Source organism: Zonotrichia albicollis, chromosome 3 (assembly GCF_047830755.1).
Source record: "Zonotrichia albicollis isolate bZonAlb1 chromosome 3, bZonAlb1.hap1, whole genome shotgun sequence".
Classification (NCBI taxonomy): Eukaryota; Metazoa; Chordata; class Aves; order Passeriformes; family Passerellidae; genus Zonotrichia; species Zonotrichia albicollis.
The window spans coordinates 52,333,527-52,352,513 of record NC_133821.1 but is presented as its reverse complement, the minus strand read 5'-3'; the positions used below and the strand labels follow the sequence as shown (position 1 = coordinate 52,352,513).

General features: G+C 36.4%; 1 protein-coding gene across 3 annotated transcripts in view; it reads left to right on the top strand.

Annotated features, from left to right (window-relative positions):
• The window catches only part of WDR27 (WD repeat domain 27), a 97,611-nt gene extending 79,769 nt beyond the window's left edge, over positions 1-17,842 (top strand). The window contains exon 25 of one of the 3 annotated variants that reach the window (XR_003381329.2): positions 17,138-17,153. Coding sequence is in view for 2 of the 3 variants with exons in the window: in XM_026795872.2 (XP_026651673.2) it covers positions 17,138-17,185 (48 nt within the window). In the remaining variant the exon portion in view is untranslated. Of the gene's footprint in view, positions 1-17,137 lie in introns of all 3 variants that reach the window. The other 2 variants (XM_026795872.2, XM_005491127.4) reach the window with 2 other exon arrangements.
• The last annotated feature ends 1,145 nt before the right edge of the window (positions 17,843-18,987 follow it).

Genomic DNA, 18,987 nt, shown 5'->3' with positions numbered 1-18,987 from the left:
ACTTCTGGTTTGGGAGCCCACTTCCACTCTTTAAAGAAGGAACATGTACATCTGAGCATTTGAGTATTCATTCTCTGAATTAGGCAGAAGTATCAGGAAAAACTGACATTCTCTCTACTGTTTGTCTCTTTAGGAGCTCATGCATGTTCATGGTTCTTATTTAGTTACTGAGAAAAATGTGGGTGGTTTTAGATTTCAAGGATTAGTTGGTCCAGGCATTCTCACCTTCTGCATGGCTGCTCAGGAAGTTCTTAATAACTTGGATCAAACCCCAGTGCTTCTGTATATTATGTGTCAACCATTTAGGGGAGTCTAAAGGAAAGAAAAAGTACAGAGCTCTGTTTCCCTTGAAACATCTGATGGCAAGAACTTCTGCTGCTAGCCATGGCTTCAGCCATAATCAACCTTTTTCGCATTTTTCCTCTATTGTTATGTCTTCTGCTAACAGGACCACTTATAGGAAGATGCCAGTTTTTCTTCTCCAGGACCCATTTAGGATTCCTTGTTGGTTCTATCTTTTGTCTTTATCTGAAGCTCTAATACAGTCCTTTTGTTTCTGCTTTGTCAAGATTTTTTCCTTCAGTAAATATAGAGGAAAGCAAGGCATCATTTTCTCAAGAAAATTACCTCACTGTCATGATAGAGATGTCATGATTTCAGGGCTTCTTACCAGTGCAAGCCTGTTTAATGGATTGGAATGAATCTTTGATGCAAACTTTGTAAATCTGCTCCAAGGAATATTGTATGACTCTGAGGGTTAAAGCAAGTTTACTTGGCACATTATTAATAATGTAAAGGAAACTGAAAATACATAGTGAAGAGGACTGGCATTCCGATGCTGAACGTAATCAGATGCATTTCAATCCCAGAAGACCCATTTGTTCCCCATTTGGCATGAGGAATTCTGTAAACTGTGTGAAGATGCACTTGGTGTCAGTATCTGCTCAGTGCTCTTGTGGAAGTTTATAAATTTTTTTCATACACTGACATCTGTAGCTTTGAACAATTGCTGCTTTCTCCCTTTAGAGACTATATCAGAGAAAGGGGTATCAAATTACTGTGAACCTTTTATGTCTACAGTATCTTCTTCTTTTAATAAAAAAAAAATGACCATTTGGTAATCACCATCTTTCCTGGAAAAATATATAGATTCAGGTTTTTTAAAAAGATCTGCTGCATATTATTTGCTTTTCCTAATATGATTACTCCTGAGGCTTTCACTATATTCTTCTCCAAAGTAGTGCCAGCTTTGTGCATATCTGCTGTGAAGGTGCTGGAGAGAATTTTCAGCAGTAACTCATCAGCTGAATCCAAAGGCACTCCCAAGTAAATTCTGGAAGTGTGTCTAAGCTAGTGATGTGTTTATATACAGTCTGAAGATAGGTGCTTTTATAGAAAATTGCAACTGCTAAAGTGAATATGTTCTTTTAATATCTCTGAATTTGTCGAATTGAATAGGCTAGGAATGATAAAGCCTGAGGCCATCCAGAGGATGAGTATCCAGTGATAATCTCCTGGTTGAAAAGATTATTTCTTCAAAAACCAGAGGGATGGTGGGAGGGAAATTCTTAGGAAATTGTTATCTGTATTCACAGCTGCATTCCTACTCTTTGACCCTTGTTCAAAGGGAAGAGTTGAGTTTGTAACCAGGAAGGTTTTCTTTTAGGTTCAGAGAGTGGGACAGGGAAACCTCACGGATACCTCTAGTCTTCGATGCTTGATGGCACATGTGTGCACAGGCTGAATGTCTGTGCAGACTGCTCCACTTTAAAATATTGATATATGACTTCCTTTTATCCTCAATAATAGAGTAGGGAAACACCCCAACCCCATCCTTCCTGACTCAGGAGTTCAGGGTAAAGGAATGTTGGAAGACTTTTCTTTGATCAAGGAGGATTCGATTAGAGAACACCTAGGCAAACTGAACATCCTCAAGTCCATGGGCCCTGGCAGGATGCATCCACAAGTGCTGAGAGAGCTGGTGAACACCATAGCAAGGCTACTCACAAGCATTTTTGAGAGCTTATGGAGATCAGGAGAGGTGCCTGAGGAGTAGAAGAAAGCATTACCCAAGTCTTCAAAAACGGGAAGAATGAGAACCTAAGGAAGGTCCAGCCAGTCAACCTCAGCTCAATCCCTGAAAAGGTGATGAAATGTCTCATTCTGGAGGCCATCTCTGCCCACATGGATGACAAGAAAGTGATCAAGAGCAATCAGCATGGATTTGTTAAAGGTAAATCATGCTTGACCTACATGTGATTCTGTGATTTAACACCTACCTGGATATAGGAGTGGAGAGCAGTGGTAGATATTGTCTACCTTGACTTCAGCAAGGCTTTTGATGCTGTGTCTAACAACATTCTTGTAAGCAAACTCAGAAATTGTGGCCTGGATGAGTGGACAGTGAGGTGGATTGAGAACTGGCTGAATGACAGATCCCAGAGTGTGATAATCACCAGCACAGGCTAAAGCTGAAGGCCTGTCACTATTGGTGTCCCCGAGATTCAATACTGGGTCCAGTCTTGGATTAATGACTTGGATGGAGGGGCAGATGCCTCCTCAGCAAATTCACTGATGACACAAAGTTGGGAGGAGTGACCAAAGTTGGGAGGAGTGACCTTCAGAAGGACCTCAACAGGTTGGAGAGATGGGCAGAGAGGAACCTTTGGAAATCCAACAAGGGCAAGTGCAGGGTCCTACACCTGCACCGGCGTGACCACATGCACCAGCACAGGCTGGGGCCGGCCCGCTGGGAGGCAGCTCTGTGGAGAAGGGCTCCTGGTGCAAACAGGCCGTCCATGAGCCAGCAGTGCCCTTGTGGCCAAGAAAGCCAGTGCTATCCTGGATGAATTCAGAAGAGCATTGCCAGCAGGTCAATCCTGGCCCCCTACTCAGCCCTGGTGAGGCACATCTGGAGTGCTGTGTCCTGTTCTGGGCTCCTCAGGACAGGAGAGATATGGAGCTCCTGGAGCAGATGCAGCAGAGAACTACAGAGTCAATTAAGGGTTTGGAGCAGCCACTTATGAGGAAAGGCTGAGGGACCTGGGCCTGTTCAGCCTTGAGAAGAGAGGACTCAGAGGGGACCTCATAAGTGTCTATAAGTATCTGAAGGGAGGATGGCAAGAGGATGGAACCAGGCCCTGCTTGCTGGTGCCAACCAACAGAAAAAAAGGGGATGGTCAGAAACTGAATACACAGGAAATTCCATCTGGACGTGACTAAGAACTTCTTTACTGTGCAGGTGACTGAGCACTGGAGCAATTGTCCAGAGAGGTTGTGGAGTCTCCCTCACTGGAGAAGTTCAAGAACCATCTGGACACAGCCCTGTGCCACATGCTCTAGGATGACCCTGCTTGAGCAGGGAGGTTGGACCAGGTGTCCCACTGTGGTCCATTCCTGCCTGACCCATTCTGTGATTGTGTGGTTCTGTGATATTTATGTAGGGGTGCACAAAGGATCCAGCCCTGCTCTAGTCACACTGGGCTTAAACTCATCAGTGGAGTTCTAACAAGCCAGCTTGTGGTCTGGGACAGTAAAACTTTTATTCCAGCACTGTAAATGAACTCATGCTTCTTGTCAACCTTACTAACTCCCTGGAAGGTCGCACCAAACTAACATGGCTACATTGCTTCTGAGCTCACATATGTAAGACTGTGTTGCTCTATGCTAAACTCTATGAACCTGCCTTGTTTCTCTGTTGGCTGAGGGATAACCCTTAATTTCATGCATTCAAGTTCTTCATTTTTGTTTCTATGATGATATAAATAGCAGATTTCTCCTTAGAAGGCTTACAGTTGTTTTAAAAATTTGGTTAAATTTAATGTATGCAGTCTAATCACTCCTTGGGTTGCTAGCGCAAATGTTTTTATATGTACATTTGAGGCAGAGAGCGCTAAATGAGCTTGTTACTTGACTTGCTACATTTAAAGTTCTCATCTGGCTGTACAAATCATGCATTTAGGGAAAGCACATTTTAAGAAAGCTATTAATCTAGTTTCTCTGCTGTTTTTCCTCTGTGACCTAAGTTGTTCCAGGAAACTAATTCTGGTTATTCTTCTGTTAGTGTTCTGAGTGTTTTGCGAGTGTATATTATTTTAGTAATTGGTTTTGTTCCAAATTGAAATGTAATGTTGCATTTTTTTCCTGCAGAACATTTCTCCATATTTACAATTTTGAAAAGTTAACAGAAATTGGTAAATATTCAATGCTCTGGAAATTAGATTATTGAAAATGTGTGTTCTCGGTGCGACTTGCTAGCTAGAGGGAATGTTTATAATGATGCATATTTATTGTCTTCCATATTTTAAAGGATTGTAGTCAAAACATAAATAGGAATCTGCATACTTTCCAATGACATACTAGGAAATAAATTAAAACGTGATTTAAAAAAAAATGTTTTGCATTTAAAAAAAAATTCATTTCAACTTTTCATTGTGATATATTGTATATGCTGTTCAAAAGATATCAGCTTAATGAGGAACTGATAAAAAGCAAATATTATCATTTGTAGGAACTTCAGATAAATCCTCATTTCCCAAATGGCATCAAACAACTCTAAAAAATTGTTTATAAATAATCTTCGTATTATGAAATAAATAATTCCACATGTAGAGCCTACTGTTGCATGATAAAATTGCAATGATGAGGAATCTTAAAATTGCACCTTTGCCAAGTTTATTTCAGCTTCCTGAAAGATTAAACTTCCTAATTTAATAAAGTTAATATGGAAAGTGAAAAGTGAAATCAGTTCACATTTTTCCTCTATTGTTCCTTGCATCTGTTGGTGGAGAAGTGAAGACTATTCTAGATGTGATGACATACTCTTTGTAAAAGGGAAAGGTAAAAAAATATGTACACCCTCATCAAGTATTTTTCACAGGAATAGGAAACTATTGAAGAGACATATTTAAGTCTTAGTAATTAGGACTTAATGAGATTTAAATACAGATGAGACTTAAATACAGATTTAAAAGATTTAAAGGTGAATCTGCACAAGATTTCAATAATCTTAAAAGTTTCTTTATAAAATTAACTATGATCACAACAAGACTAGAGATTTTTTTTCATATTCTCTATTATATTATGAAACTTGGCCTATATTTAGGAGTTCAAGAAAAAAATACTTTTAGAAATATCTTACCTGCATAACACATATAAATTCTCCCTCTTTCCCTCTTGTGATATCCTGAGTGGGTTACCAGGTCTTTCGTTCTCTTTCAGAAGGTCCATTTATCAAGAGTCATCTACATTTATATGTCCACAGTTGAGCCCTATTTTGTCATTAAAACTTTGCATCTTGGCCCACTTCTTGTAATTACTAATGTCAACAATTATAATCTCATCATATTAAGACTATTTGAAAAATTTTAAAATAACCATCTGCTGAATGGCAGAAGTGAAATGAATTATGGCTTCTCCTCAAGATGATTTTACGTACTGTGGTGATCATGAATGGAAAATTCACGTCATGCAGCTGATCCTGCTGTAGAGACTTGTAGATGCTTTTTAGCTGCCTGCGCTGTAACAAATCATCTTCCACTTTTTGACAAGAGAGCTTTCCCTTTTTAAGGCAGGAAAGCAGTGAGATTTAGGACTTATCCGTGCTTTTTAGTGTGTTAGATTCCAAGTGACAATAGCCCGTGACTCTCAGAATAGAGCCTGCGGGGGCGGTAAGGGCACACTCACAGTGCTGCTAATGAGTCACCTGGTCTCCTTCATGTACAGACAGTTCTAACATGTCACTGAGCAGTGGGAAGGTACTTTCTTCTGGTGGTGACATCTCATTATGTTTTATGGCTTTTGGCTGCCAGCAACTGTACTTCATTATACATGGAAAACACATTTGGCTTCTCCTCTTCTTCAAAGTTCATCTTAAGAATTGCTTTCAGTAGTTGCTCCCAGAAGTATTTTTGACACAGTGGAATCTGTTTCAGTCTTTGGGAAATTGATAATATAAGACTAGTGCAATGATCTTTTGTGAAATTATATTTCTGTTACTGTGATTAGGAAGGTACAATTCTGTAGCTCACGTATAAGGTTGAATTTTAATCTCAGGTTAAACTTTGATTCATACATATGTTTATGGAAGATGAAAATACAAATTTCATTGTTTTCTACCATTTTAGGCAATATTAATAGACATCTGGAATTATTTTTATTTAATCATTGTATTTTTGCTTTAATAAGTTTCAGAATACATGTCCTAAATGTCATTAGTAAACAATAAGAGGCTTTAGAGAATTTAATTTACATAAACAGATCATGCTATATTTTTTAGGATAGGGCAGAACTGAAGGTTTTTAGCATTTCCATAATTTAATGTTCTTAACATTGATGTTATTTTTAAAAAAATTACATTGATGGTATTAAAAAAATGTATTTAGATAAACTCACTGCATCTCAGTAGTAAATTTTTCAGTATAAGAATATAAGAAGATTTGTAACTAATAATTGTTTATTTTCTTTATTTAAATTGTTAGCCCAGAAGTAAAGTAAAACAGCAAAATTTAGGATGCCTCTAGCCACTGTGGTAATTGCTAAATATTTTAATGATATGTCATTTTCTACCTCTTTCTTTTAGCAACCAATCTGATACATTTTATTTCAAAGTATTTTGAACTATGGTGCCAATTTAAACTGTATAAGTAGGTACACTGAAAAAATACATCCACCTGCAGTTACTTTGAACGGGGTCTAGATCTGCCAGGCACAAATGACTTCATTATACTGCTTTGGGCCTCTGTGATCAGTACTTAACACCTAATTAAAAAAAAGAAGAAAGTTGTTCTTTCTCAAAGCTTTTGTAACATAGACTTTATGCCACTTGGAGAAATTTTGTCAATATCATATGGGGATAGAAACAACACTGTTCAGGATGAATCATATTGATAATTTCCTTTTACTCTTGCATTTTTTTTTGAAAATGTTGAATGCAAGAAGTAATGGAAATACTTTCATACAAAAGGCTTATTCTTTTTATAATTGTCTGTCTTTTGTGATGCACCATTTCATAATGAAGTGACTATTTTAAATATGGAAATTCCATGAGAATATCTGGGTTTTGGTAAAAAAACGCCACGGTATAGTCTGAGTAAACATGTTCCGTCATTTGAGTGTGGAATAATAAAAGAAATGTGAGGCTATTAAATTCTGATACAAGCTTCAGTTTTAGAAAGAAAAATCCATTCCTCTGGTGTTTCAAGGCTAATTAGGGGTGTAAAACTACTTCTTTAAAGAGGAATGCCTGATTACACTTGTGTGGCTAGGTTTGCGTGAAAGAATTTTGGATTTTAGTGTATTTTCCTGTGAGCTAATGTCCAGATTTTGAAGTGGAATTTGAAATTATACACCTGAGTGGGATGCTAGTAAAAACTCTTTTTCATGTTTTCCTCAGTTTATTTAGTTACTGAGTGAAGAGACAGGATTGTAATGTCAATGATGTCATGCAAACATTAGTAGCCTCAGAGATTATGGCAGGCTTTTGAAGAATGTCTGAGATTACATTTAAGTTGTTTCAAACCCATCATTAAAACAAATGATCTGGAAAACATTCCTGATCATTTGTCCAGCCATGTGAATTCCAAGTATATTTTGCAGACTTTCAAAAGTTGCTATTGTAAGGATAAAGTACAAGTGTTTTCTACATTAAAAATGTATTAAAAGCACCACTAATTATGTATTTTTTTTAAATTTAATTGGATTTTGCTTTAATCTCTGCAAGTTTGGCTAGTCCTGCCACTTTCTTTCTCATATAGTGATTGAACCAAATAACTGCACAGTGCTCTTTGTTGTTTTTCATCATGCAGTATCTTCAGATCCCAGCTTCACCAATCTAATAACACAAAATCACAGAAAGGTTGAGATTGGAAGAGACTGCTGGAGGTCATCCAGTCCAATCCCTCTGCTCAGCCTGGGCCACCTGCAGCAGGTTGTTCAGGCCCATGTACAGTCAGCTTTTGGATATCTTCCAGAATGGAGGCTCCACAATCTCTCTGTGCAAATGGGCAGCAATCTGACTGCAAGATGGCCTTCAATGAGCTGTAATTATGACAACCCTTTTGTTACAATGACCCACATTAAAAGTGGATATGTGACTGAAAAAATCAGCAGCCAGATTAGCAACTTTTTGATTTTGCAAAGTTGTGTCTGCTGCACAGAACTTGAGATAGAGAACTATGGAGAAGGGAGAATTGCCTGAAATCCTGAAATAATGTGGAATTCTCAGTAGACTTCTCTAGTCCATGCATGAAACTTTCAAAATATATTCCTAGAGAAACAACAATGACAGAAAAACTTAAAATCTCTTTCCTGATTTCCTGCCTAGTAATCAATGAGTGAGGACCTGGAATAGACTTTTAGTTGGAAGTTTCGGGATAGAAAGACTTTTAATTGCAGAATGGATCTTGATTATATATGAAACAGATAAACATTTCTTGATGTAGAATACTCTTTTCATTCCATGTCCTATGCTTACTTCATGGTGAAATGTCAGTGCAGGTTATTATTTAGTTAATCTGGAAATGAAAGATGTTGCCAACTCCTGCACGTAACTGCGGCCACACGCCATAACCTGTCCTGGAGGTTCCCTTCCTAGTGTCAGCTCCTCTTGTGCAGCATCAGTTCTTTGGCAGTACCCAAAACCATGCATGCCCTGGTCTAAAAGTGTTAGCTGTTTGAAGTATATAGGCATACACAGACACACACACGAATATGGTTATATATGAAGTGAATATTAAATAAAGCATTAAGAATCTAAAAAGAAAAAATCCTGTATGAATTGCAGTAATCAGCCAATAGATACAGCAATGCAGGCCATAAAAACTATTTTCAGGAACCTGTTCTGGACATGAATCCTCGGTGAAGTGAGCGTCCCACTGCCTAATCCTGGGTAAAGAGCCAAACCCTGGGAAAGGATAGTATTTAAGACATTTCTTTGATTTCATTTTTCCCCTGTTGTCTCAGTTGGCAAACATCTTCCTACTCTGTGTTCTGGTATGGATTCCTTTTAGAGGTGCTTACTTTTCTTATGCTGTTTTATGGACAACTGAGGTGACCATCTAAAGAATTAATTCCATGGTGGAATTTTTTGGTAGAAGAACTATTTGCAACTGAGACATAAGTGACTATGATACAAGTCAAAGCAATGAAAAAGTGGCGTTGCAACATGGAAACCAGTAGAATTATCCAGTTTAATTCTGGTTAGGAATGAGAATCTGCTTCTTAGTCTTTCTTTATTCTTGCAATTAAAAATATTTTGTGGCATTTCTATTTCACATCTCAATCTCCGCAGGATTTTAAAGCTCTGTGAGTCTCTTTTTATGGCTACAGAACAGATGAAGCAGTCAAGATGAATACCTAAAGCAGAAGTCATAATCTTTGTTGGTGGTATAAACCACAAAACCCTAGAAATCATTTCCAGCTCTTTGTAGTTGATGGTGACTTTCCTTTCAATTCCAATGGGAGCATGGCTTCATCCAGGAACATTGAAACAGTTCAGCTTTTTTATCAGAAAACAAAGAAGTGCTGATTCTGAGTATGAACTATCAAAGGAAATAAATTCCAGATATGAATGCTTACAGGCTGTTTAGATACTGTAAATTTATAACATATTGTAAAATTTTAGGTTGGGTTAGTCTAACAATGAATAGGTTTATTTCTTCTACAGTTTTTATGTTTATGAATCAGTGAAGTAAGACATTTTAAGCTTCCTCGGTGTAATATCCTGAGGCAAGCCAGCTGTATTTTAAATGATGTTGTGTGTTTTATATGTAAATTGATGTGTATTTATAAAGACAGTAATATTAACATAGCACTCTTGTTTAAATGCATATTTCTGAACCTTTTTGGGTTCAGTAAGAAAGGCTCTGAGGTACTTTTTATCTGAAGCATAACCAGTTCTTTATCTGAAACACAACCAATACATAACCAACTTTTAAAGCTTGAAGAAAGTAACAATAAACTCTATTTATGTGTATGGATATGAACTCATGTGTAAATGCCCATATAAACATGCATTGGTAATTTATGGCATGATTTTACCTAAAAGCAGTGGAAATGTTCATGGTATGTTTTTAATCTCTTATTGATGTTGATGTAAAGGAAAGAAAATGGAAGTCAAAGAAGAATTAGCAGTGGTAATGAGACATAGGAATAGAAATTATTTTTTATCTGTGACAGAAATAAGATTTAAATAGCTTCAGGTGATTAGCATGGTACCTCTAATTAATGTAAATTAGAAACCCATTTCTTGGAATACAGGCATAATTGGCACATGAAGTCATACTATTTGTTGCCAAGTTTTGCACTAAGTACATTGAATGAGGGATGGCAACATATGAATGTCAGATATCAATCAATTTTTGTAGTTTATTCAATCTACATCAGTGGTGCTGAATCACTGTGTGGGACACTGTAAAAAGTTTTGGACATTGCATTTCAAGAAATGCTTTACTGGCCTCAAGAAATTATATCTATTATTGACTCCAGTAGGCTTGATGCAAGCACAATTTAGCCTTTGCCAAGGAAAGCCAAACTTCTATGTGCAAGACAGCCATATGTGTCAGTTTGAGGAATAATACATGAAGAATAGTATGTCACAAATTGCACCATGGATAAGCAAAACCTCAAAATCACTCATCAGTTACTACACAATGAATGAAACAATTTTGATTCTTCTTATGTTGTCTGCAGCAACTGTGTCTCAAGCATTGGTAGTGCTGTGCCACTTTCTCTGTGGCCTTCAGAAGCCCTTGCTCTAGACTAAGTTTTTTCCTTGTCCATGAATTATCAGTGCTCTGTGTGGATTCCCAGAGCAGGAACGATTTCTGTGCTACAGTCAGATACATTGACATTTGACTTCTAATGTAAGAACCAGTGTGGATTATTGTGTAATTTAGGACTGGACATAAGGTGGGGTCTCCCACCCTCTCGCTGTGGATGGTGTGCATGCTCAAGGTGTGGGGACTGTGTAGAATTTTGGAATCAAATATTGAAGACTGCAGAAACTAGGAATGTCCTTGCTGTAAGATTTTGGTGTCTGAGGTATGTTTCTTTTGTGTTCTGGACCCACATCAGCTCTGTTTTTCAAACAAGTCAAAATACCTCAAAATTCCTAATTTGATAGTAAATTGGCTAATTAATTTAGTGGAAGTATAATTAAGTAATCTGAAGTAAGGGTCAGCTTTCTGTGCATCTGAAATCTGGTAAGGGAAGTCAGAACAACTGATGAAGTGGTTTACATATGCGTACTGTAAATTAAAGACCTTAATTACACTCCTGGCCTGCAAGAAGTCAGTTGGAGTTTTGCCAAGGGAAAAAATCCCTACCTTAGATATGGGGGGCTGTTTATTAATTTAAATAAAGCTGAATGCTTTTATGAATGAAAAGAGAAGTTGCCTGAACCTCAGATGGGAGCAGGAATTAGACATAAATGGCTCAGTTTTGTTTTGAAGTATCTTCTCCTTTTTTGACTGGAATACTTTTATCAATATTGATGTGTTTTATTCCTCTTCTCTGTTCCTTAGCCTAGGAAAAGATCAAATAAGTTATTCCATCTTACCGTGTTTTGATCTTTCCAGTTACAGTTCTTCCTTATGAACTTCTGTGTCTGTAGTTTCTTAGTTTTAGACCTGAGATATGCAGTAAGACATTTACTGCCTTTTAAACAAATGTTCAGCAGGCAACTCAGTTTATCTACTAGAAAGAAAATATAATTTACTGGTAATTTTTTTCCTAGTTATTTAGGTTGAGGAAAAAAAACCCCAGTATGACAACATGGAGGAAATCTGGAGTGTTTAAGGATTGATAGAAGAAAAAAGCAAGCAAGCAAACAACAGCAACAAAAAAAAAAAAAAAAAAAAAAACAAGCAACAGAACCAAAAAACCCAAAACCCAGAAAACCCAAAAAACACCCTACACTGCCAAACTCAATATTTCCAGATTTGTGAACATAATTTGAAATGGATCTTACATAACTGTAGTGAAGAGTCCAAGAACAAGTTGATCAAGTAATTTTAACACATCAAAAGAATTATTGGGAGTTACTAGTTTTACTTGCCTATAAAAATGTCATGTTAAATTAAATAGATGAGAATTCTGCTTTTAATAAGCACATAAATAATATTTATTAAAGGCTGACAGCAAAGAAATGCACTGCTGAAGTGCTGAAGTAGGTAATACTTTTAAAAGCATTATGCATTAGAGAAACTTCCCAGGAGGTTCCAGATGAACTTAATCTGGGTCTTAAGGGAAGACAAAAGGTTTTAAAACTAAAGTAATAAAATGGGAAAACAGGGTGGACAGCACTGAGTGAAGGTGGCCCTGTGTGACTGGTCAGGCTTATCACAAACTTTGTGGCAGAAGGGTAATCAGGGGAGGCACTGCAGTGCGTGCCTACAGAGTGTGCAGGGAACACAGACTGCACCTGGCTGGCAGTGGAGTTATGCTTTACATTAGAGACAGCATAGAAGAGAGGCAAATTAATAAACTTCAATAATAATGGGTCCTGAAGAGGCTGAAATTCCAGTCCTATATGGGAAGAATAGAATATTTGTACACCTAGTTATCTTTAAATGCATCTGTTCATTTGTTTATGTGACTAGTGACAATACTGGATATGGTGGATCAGTTACATTTTCATAATTCTTTTGATGGGATTCAGCACATGTAGGTTGTCTGGAAAAGTATTTTTATTCCTTGACCTCTCTACAGCTCCAGTTTACTAACTTTGAGACATTGTTTTCCTCTTACAACTTTAATCTGTTGAATAATTTCTCTTTCCATACAATTATCCTTCCCATCAATTCTAGAAAACACTTCCTCCTCTTTAAGGCAAAAAGCCTACCTAGAGCATTTCTATATGAACATCATCAGTGGGTCCTTTAACAGCTGTTTAATGTCTTATTCATGGTGGCCTCAGGTAGAGTCCCTCTGAATAGGCAAGCCACCTCTGATATGCAGAGTATATCAAATATAGGAACTGGAAACACTAAAATTGATCAACCCTATCCATGCACTGAGCATAATGGGAGGGAAAATGTGAGCATGTCATCTACAGCTACTATAAAAACTGAAATTCTCAGCTTGAGTGACCTTCTGTGGTTATCTGTGTATGATACGCCTCAAGAAATTATGGTTAGAAACTCTCTACCTGTTTTTTGTATTTTCTTCTCAATTCTCATTTCTGCAGTAGGAGAGCTATTTAAAAGTTTCTGTCTTCTGTCTGAAAAAAACCCCATGTGGCTTTGATCTAGCTGATTGAATGCTTAAGAGTGCAGCTGTCAAATTAAACACTCATCTTTCAAGAAAACAAATCTTTCCAAAGTGCTACTTACATGTCTTCTGTTCTTGGCTTAAACTACAAAATCAGAGTTGGTAAAGCCTTCATGCACTATATATCATAAAGGTGATGAATTCTTCATTGCTTTAGACTCCATTTTCTGAACAGGAAAAATATAGTAAAACCCAATTCCATAATGTCTCCTTTTCCTGTTGCTCTTGCTTGCTGCTAGTTGTGAAAAAACATGCAAAATTCAAGAGCATTGGTTCTAATTATGGCCTGTTATTTTCATAGGATAGTTTGAATAATGAAAGCTGAAAATACTAACCTCCTAAAAATTATATTCCCATCTGTTCTGCTTAGATACTGGACTTTTGGCCAGATGATACTTTATGCTGTGCAGCTCATGTATTTCTTAAAAATTTGTGTCTCTACTTGCATATTATGGATACTTATACTAACTGAAGGAAAACAAAAGGATGTTATGTACCTGTGCTGTGAAACCAGCTGAAATTGCTTTGATTCTTTTTATTTCTGGAAATAAAATGGAATGTCTTGAAACCTTCCCTGTATACATACACATATATGCATATGTGTGTTGTGTGAAATATTAAAACAAAATATTAGTTTGATGCACTTCTATACAAATTCAACTGTTTGTGTTTGTGGCTTAAGAAAATCCAGGTATCTAATTTGCAGCATGGTCTTTGGGGTTTTTTTTGATGTGGTATCACTACAGAAACAAATTTCCCTCCAAACAAAAGTAATTCTAGAAAAATATATACATTTTGTTAATATGATAATGCAGTAGACAATGTCTTGAAAATCATGCTGTTAACTCACAGCCTTCCAACACTGCATGTCACTGGTTGAGCATAAATATCCAAGAAACTTTTATATGTTGTGCAGACCATGAGGTAGAAGAGCTGTGTTCAAGAACCTGTTCTCCCCATTCTGGTGCCAAATGTCATAGGTACTTTTAAAAGCTTGAATTTTTTTGTTAAAAGCTCAAAATGCACAGAACATCAGTCTTGTCCTCTGTCCTTCTTGAGGGTCTTTTCTTCACTCATATATATATCTATTGATACAGAAAATAGTCTAAACTTTCCTAATATTCCCATAATGTTCTAATGTTTGTCCCATAGGAAGCCTTTACATAGGTGTCAAATTATTCACAGGACTGATGCCAAGATTTGAATACGTAATAGTAAGACATAATTAGTTTGGGTATTTGGTTTGGCTTTTTTTTTTTTCCCTTTTTAATGATGGGTAGTATATTGAATTAACTATAGAGATTTCAAGTATAATGTAAAACACAGTTTTGGAGCAGCATGTTTGGGACCTGAGGGGTTTGAATGAAGTAACATGCTTGCATTATTTGGAAATGTAATGTTGGCATAAGTTAAACTTTTAAAACAAAACTTACTGCGATTTCTATGGATTCTAAATACAGTTGACAACACTATTAATTAATTTTAATAGCTCTTAAGTGTGATAAATCAGGAATTTCAAGGGTCCTACAGGCTAGATTTTTAGTAACTCTTATTATCTGTGTTAATACAAATTGCAGTTAGCTTTCTCCTGTTATTATATTGCTGTTACACTATTAACTAAAATTTCTATATTGCCTGAACACAAATCTGGCGGAGTTCAAGAAGCATTTGGAAAATGCTCTTGGACACATGGTGTGACTCTTGGGGATAGTGCAGCACCAGGAGTTTAACTCAATTACCCATGTGAGACCCTTCCAACTCAGTATACTCAGTGATTCTATGAAGTATGCCACTTACATAAGTGAATATGCTTTTTCAGCGGTCAGGCATGGGCATTTATTCTAATATATGAAGGCTAAACTGGACACCCTGTGAGTGTGTATTAGCAATTTAGTTTGGATCAGAGATGTGATTTTGAATCTGCCAGTTGTCCCTACTTATTCCACTTCACTTCTCATTGCTGTATCCTTAGTGAGGGTGCATTTTGGGCTTGTCTCTGACAACTTCAAACTAGAAAATGAACTCAGTGTGCTAACAGACTTTCAATCTATTGAACAAGAGCAGAGCTAGTTTACATTAACTCATATAATACCTTAAATATATAACCCAAGAAAAAACTCATTCTAAGGACAAAAATTATCAATAACATTGAAAGAATTCAGGATGCTAATGGCTAATTGACCCCATCAAACCCTCTATTTTTTATGCAATCTTTCTTTAATGACTAGCCTCTTTTTTTTTTTTTTTTATGTTATGAGTGTTAACTCTCTAGTACTTGGTTTATTTTTGTTAGGCTATTGAAACATTGATTGAGCTAAATAAAGACTACTGGCTCTGTATATAGGTGTATTCCTTTTGTTTATGGCAAGATATTGAGTGTAACACTTCTCAGGAGAACAGTGCAAAGATCAACCTCATTTTATCAACAGCCCAGGAAATCAAGTGGAAAAAGTAAGAGAAAGGGGAAAGGAAGCAGAAGGACTTGAGAGACAGCAGTTTAGATCATATGACCAACAAGGAGAGATCTTAAAGCCAGGAGGTGTGGATTTTCAGTTCAGCCAACAATTCAGTGATGGGTTTGGTGCTACCAAAAGTGTGGAGGTGGTTAGTTGGAATAGAAAGATAATTTTTTATGCTCAATGAAAACTGAAGGTCCCTGGAGGCAGAATGTAATAGCAGTGTAGAGAATACATTTAGCAGGTGGACACCAAGCTGCGTTTCAGTACTGTCTGTCAGAGGACATCACAGAAAGATTGACCACACATTGCAGTTTTTGAGGTTCAAGTTGGACATTAGGGAAAAAAATTGAAAGACAACTAAGACGGCACTTAAACACTGGAATGAGCTGTGAAATTTCATTGAAATTTTTCAAGATTTAGCCAGACAAAACCATAGCTAAGCTTATGAGAGATTAGAAGAATTGATCATTGGAGATATTGAAGGAGGGAATACAAACCCAAGAAGATAATTTATTGACCACAGAGTTCCTTTATCCAGAGGAATAAAACAAATGAGTCAATATATCAAAGAAAGGGCAGCTCAAGAAAAATGAGCATGCAAAACGTTAACCAAATGAACTGGTCAGACCATAAGCGGCCTATTTTGTTACAGCCCTTAAGATTTTTTATCATTGGTGAGAAATAACTGTAAATCCTAATATTCAAGGCCTAAACACCTTTAATTTTTAATGACTGGTGTCATTTGTAGATTGTTCCTTTCTTTCTGAGATACAGCAGGTTTTCAAGTGCTTGTTTGTAGATGTAAGTGCAGAAAATAGTATTGCCTCTTATTTTATAGTTAAGATTTTCTCAGCCTGGTGAAAGAAAGCTAATGTAGCTGAAGGCTCTTTATGCATGTCTTCAAGACTTGCCTCTTCTTAAAATTTGTCAACATACTTTCTTACAAAGGAAATTTTTACTCTACACTTAACACCAATAAAAATCAGAAAACTGTATTTGTTGGTATGCCTGATTTAATTCACAGTATTTTCCATCTTCATTTATTCCAGCTCGTTTTCTTATTTCTTCCATATTCTCTTCTTGAGTCATACACAGTGCAGTCTGTTTGACATTCTATGTGGTTTTAACATATGCTTCAGTTTTACAGACTGTTGATGTGTTAGCGGATGTTGACACAAATTTGAAAATAGTTGGAAAAGAAAAATCTAACTGAAATGGAATTTTCAGATCAGCTTGGTTGAGAAGAATCTATGGTGTTTTTATTTTTTTTTAATGAATCCTGGACCACTTAACATAGAAGTAATTTAAATATCATCTTAATGATCTTCATTCGGTTTGTTGCTCTAAAGCAAACTGCTTACTGGAAAGATCTTCATTAAAGCCACATGTTCTTTTCTTTTGAACTGCAGCTCACCACAGCCACCTTGGATGGCAAACTCCGATTGTTCCTACCCTGATATTCACCAGCCTGTGGAGCTTTGGCCATGGAACTATGAGAATAATGACTTGCTGAGAGAAAGGAGACTGCAAACTGGCCAGAAGAAAGTGGCACAATATTCCCTTTTAAACTACAGTTTTCTTCTGATGTTATTTTCAGGAAGTTCCTTAAGATGTTCTCAAAGTTTTTCTGCTGTACAGTCTGTTACCTTTATTGCAAAAATAAGGGTGAAAGATCACTAAAAGGAGGACACTACTCATTCTGACTTCATTCCAACAAATCACAACAGCAGTGGCTTTCAAAGGTCTTCTTGGGTTCTTATAGTCAGGTGCATTCTGTAGTGCTTTGCTAGACTGGGACCCCTTTAGTCTAGACTGAAATTTCAAATAAAATAACAAGTGTTCCATTTTTAAAGCTAGATCTGTTTGTGAAAAATTTTTAAATTAACTTGACAGAAAAAAGGATTGTAAGTTTTTTCATTTCATTCTGAAATGCCATGAGAGTCCGTCTGTTATAATTCTTTGGGGTTACTGGAATCAGCATGGATATTATTTGACATTAGAATTTTGCCAGTTTACTATTTATACCACATTCTGTAAATTTCTTAGGGAATATGTGACAAATGTCTTGTCTTTAAAAGAAACTATTTCTTTCTTTTAAATAACTGTTAAGTATTTTCAAAAATGTTAAAATAATATGAAAATAAAATTATCAGAAAAAAATGTTAATTTCTTGTATTCTTCCTAGGTTACTTGTCGTGCTCTTAGAAAACAGTTTTTAGTCAACTTTCTTTTGGGGAGGGTTGGCCAGTCACTCTTCATTGGCTTTAGCTAAGAGTAGAGAGCATATATGTGACTAATGAAAGGAGATGCAGTTTTTATTTTCCTTGCAAAATTGTGCTGCCTTTTCAAAGTTAAATTTCCCAGAATGGAATTTAGTAATCAGATTACTTAAAAAAAAATAAAAAAGAAAGAAAAGTTGGAGTTATTACCCTACCTCCACTTTAACACCAATTGGTAAAGTCAGATCATTTTCAGTACTGTAAAGAATGTTTTATTTAATAGCTGTCCTTAATTTATGCATATAATATTAAGTATGAGTAGATCAAGTTATTTCTATAAACTATTTAGTTTCCATTAAGCATTCTTTTGTAAAGTATTTAGTAATTTTTCACTAAGCAAAATCATACAGTGGTAGGATACACTGCATCACATCCAGGTATTCTCCTATTCTCTAGAACACGGAGGTCTCATCAATGACTATAGGAGTGTAGTGCAGCCAGATTACACTCAGAAGAACTCTGAATATCAGATTCGGGTTTTGTATGATCAAAGAAAAGGTGAAATAACCCACTTCAATACTTTTAAATACTTTTTCCGTTCAAAATCAGATTAACCAAGAAATCATACTCTATGTTGTAGCTAAATGCTGGTATGCTCCACTCACAAATTATCAGCAAGACTTAAATTTTAATTTCCACCAGAGGGATCCTCAGGATGGTCTTTTTCAAATTTAATTTAGCTAGTTTTCTCATCTGCATGCTGTGGATTCCGTATCAAGAGTCACTACCAAATACAGAAGATAGCCCATAGCTATATTTGCAAGTTAAGTGTTTCTGAGCCTTGTGTCGCTACTTAGTAGTGACTGACTCTTCAGGGAGGTTGAAATATCTGCCAAAGAGGTGTGAACTGCAATTATGACTCTTGTTTTAAAAAGCACCACATTTTTTTGACAGAAGAATGATTCTCAGGCTTAAGGTAGAGGACACAGAAAAACTGTGAATTCTTGCTACAAACATGGAGGTAGTCACAATCCCCACTG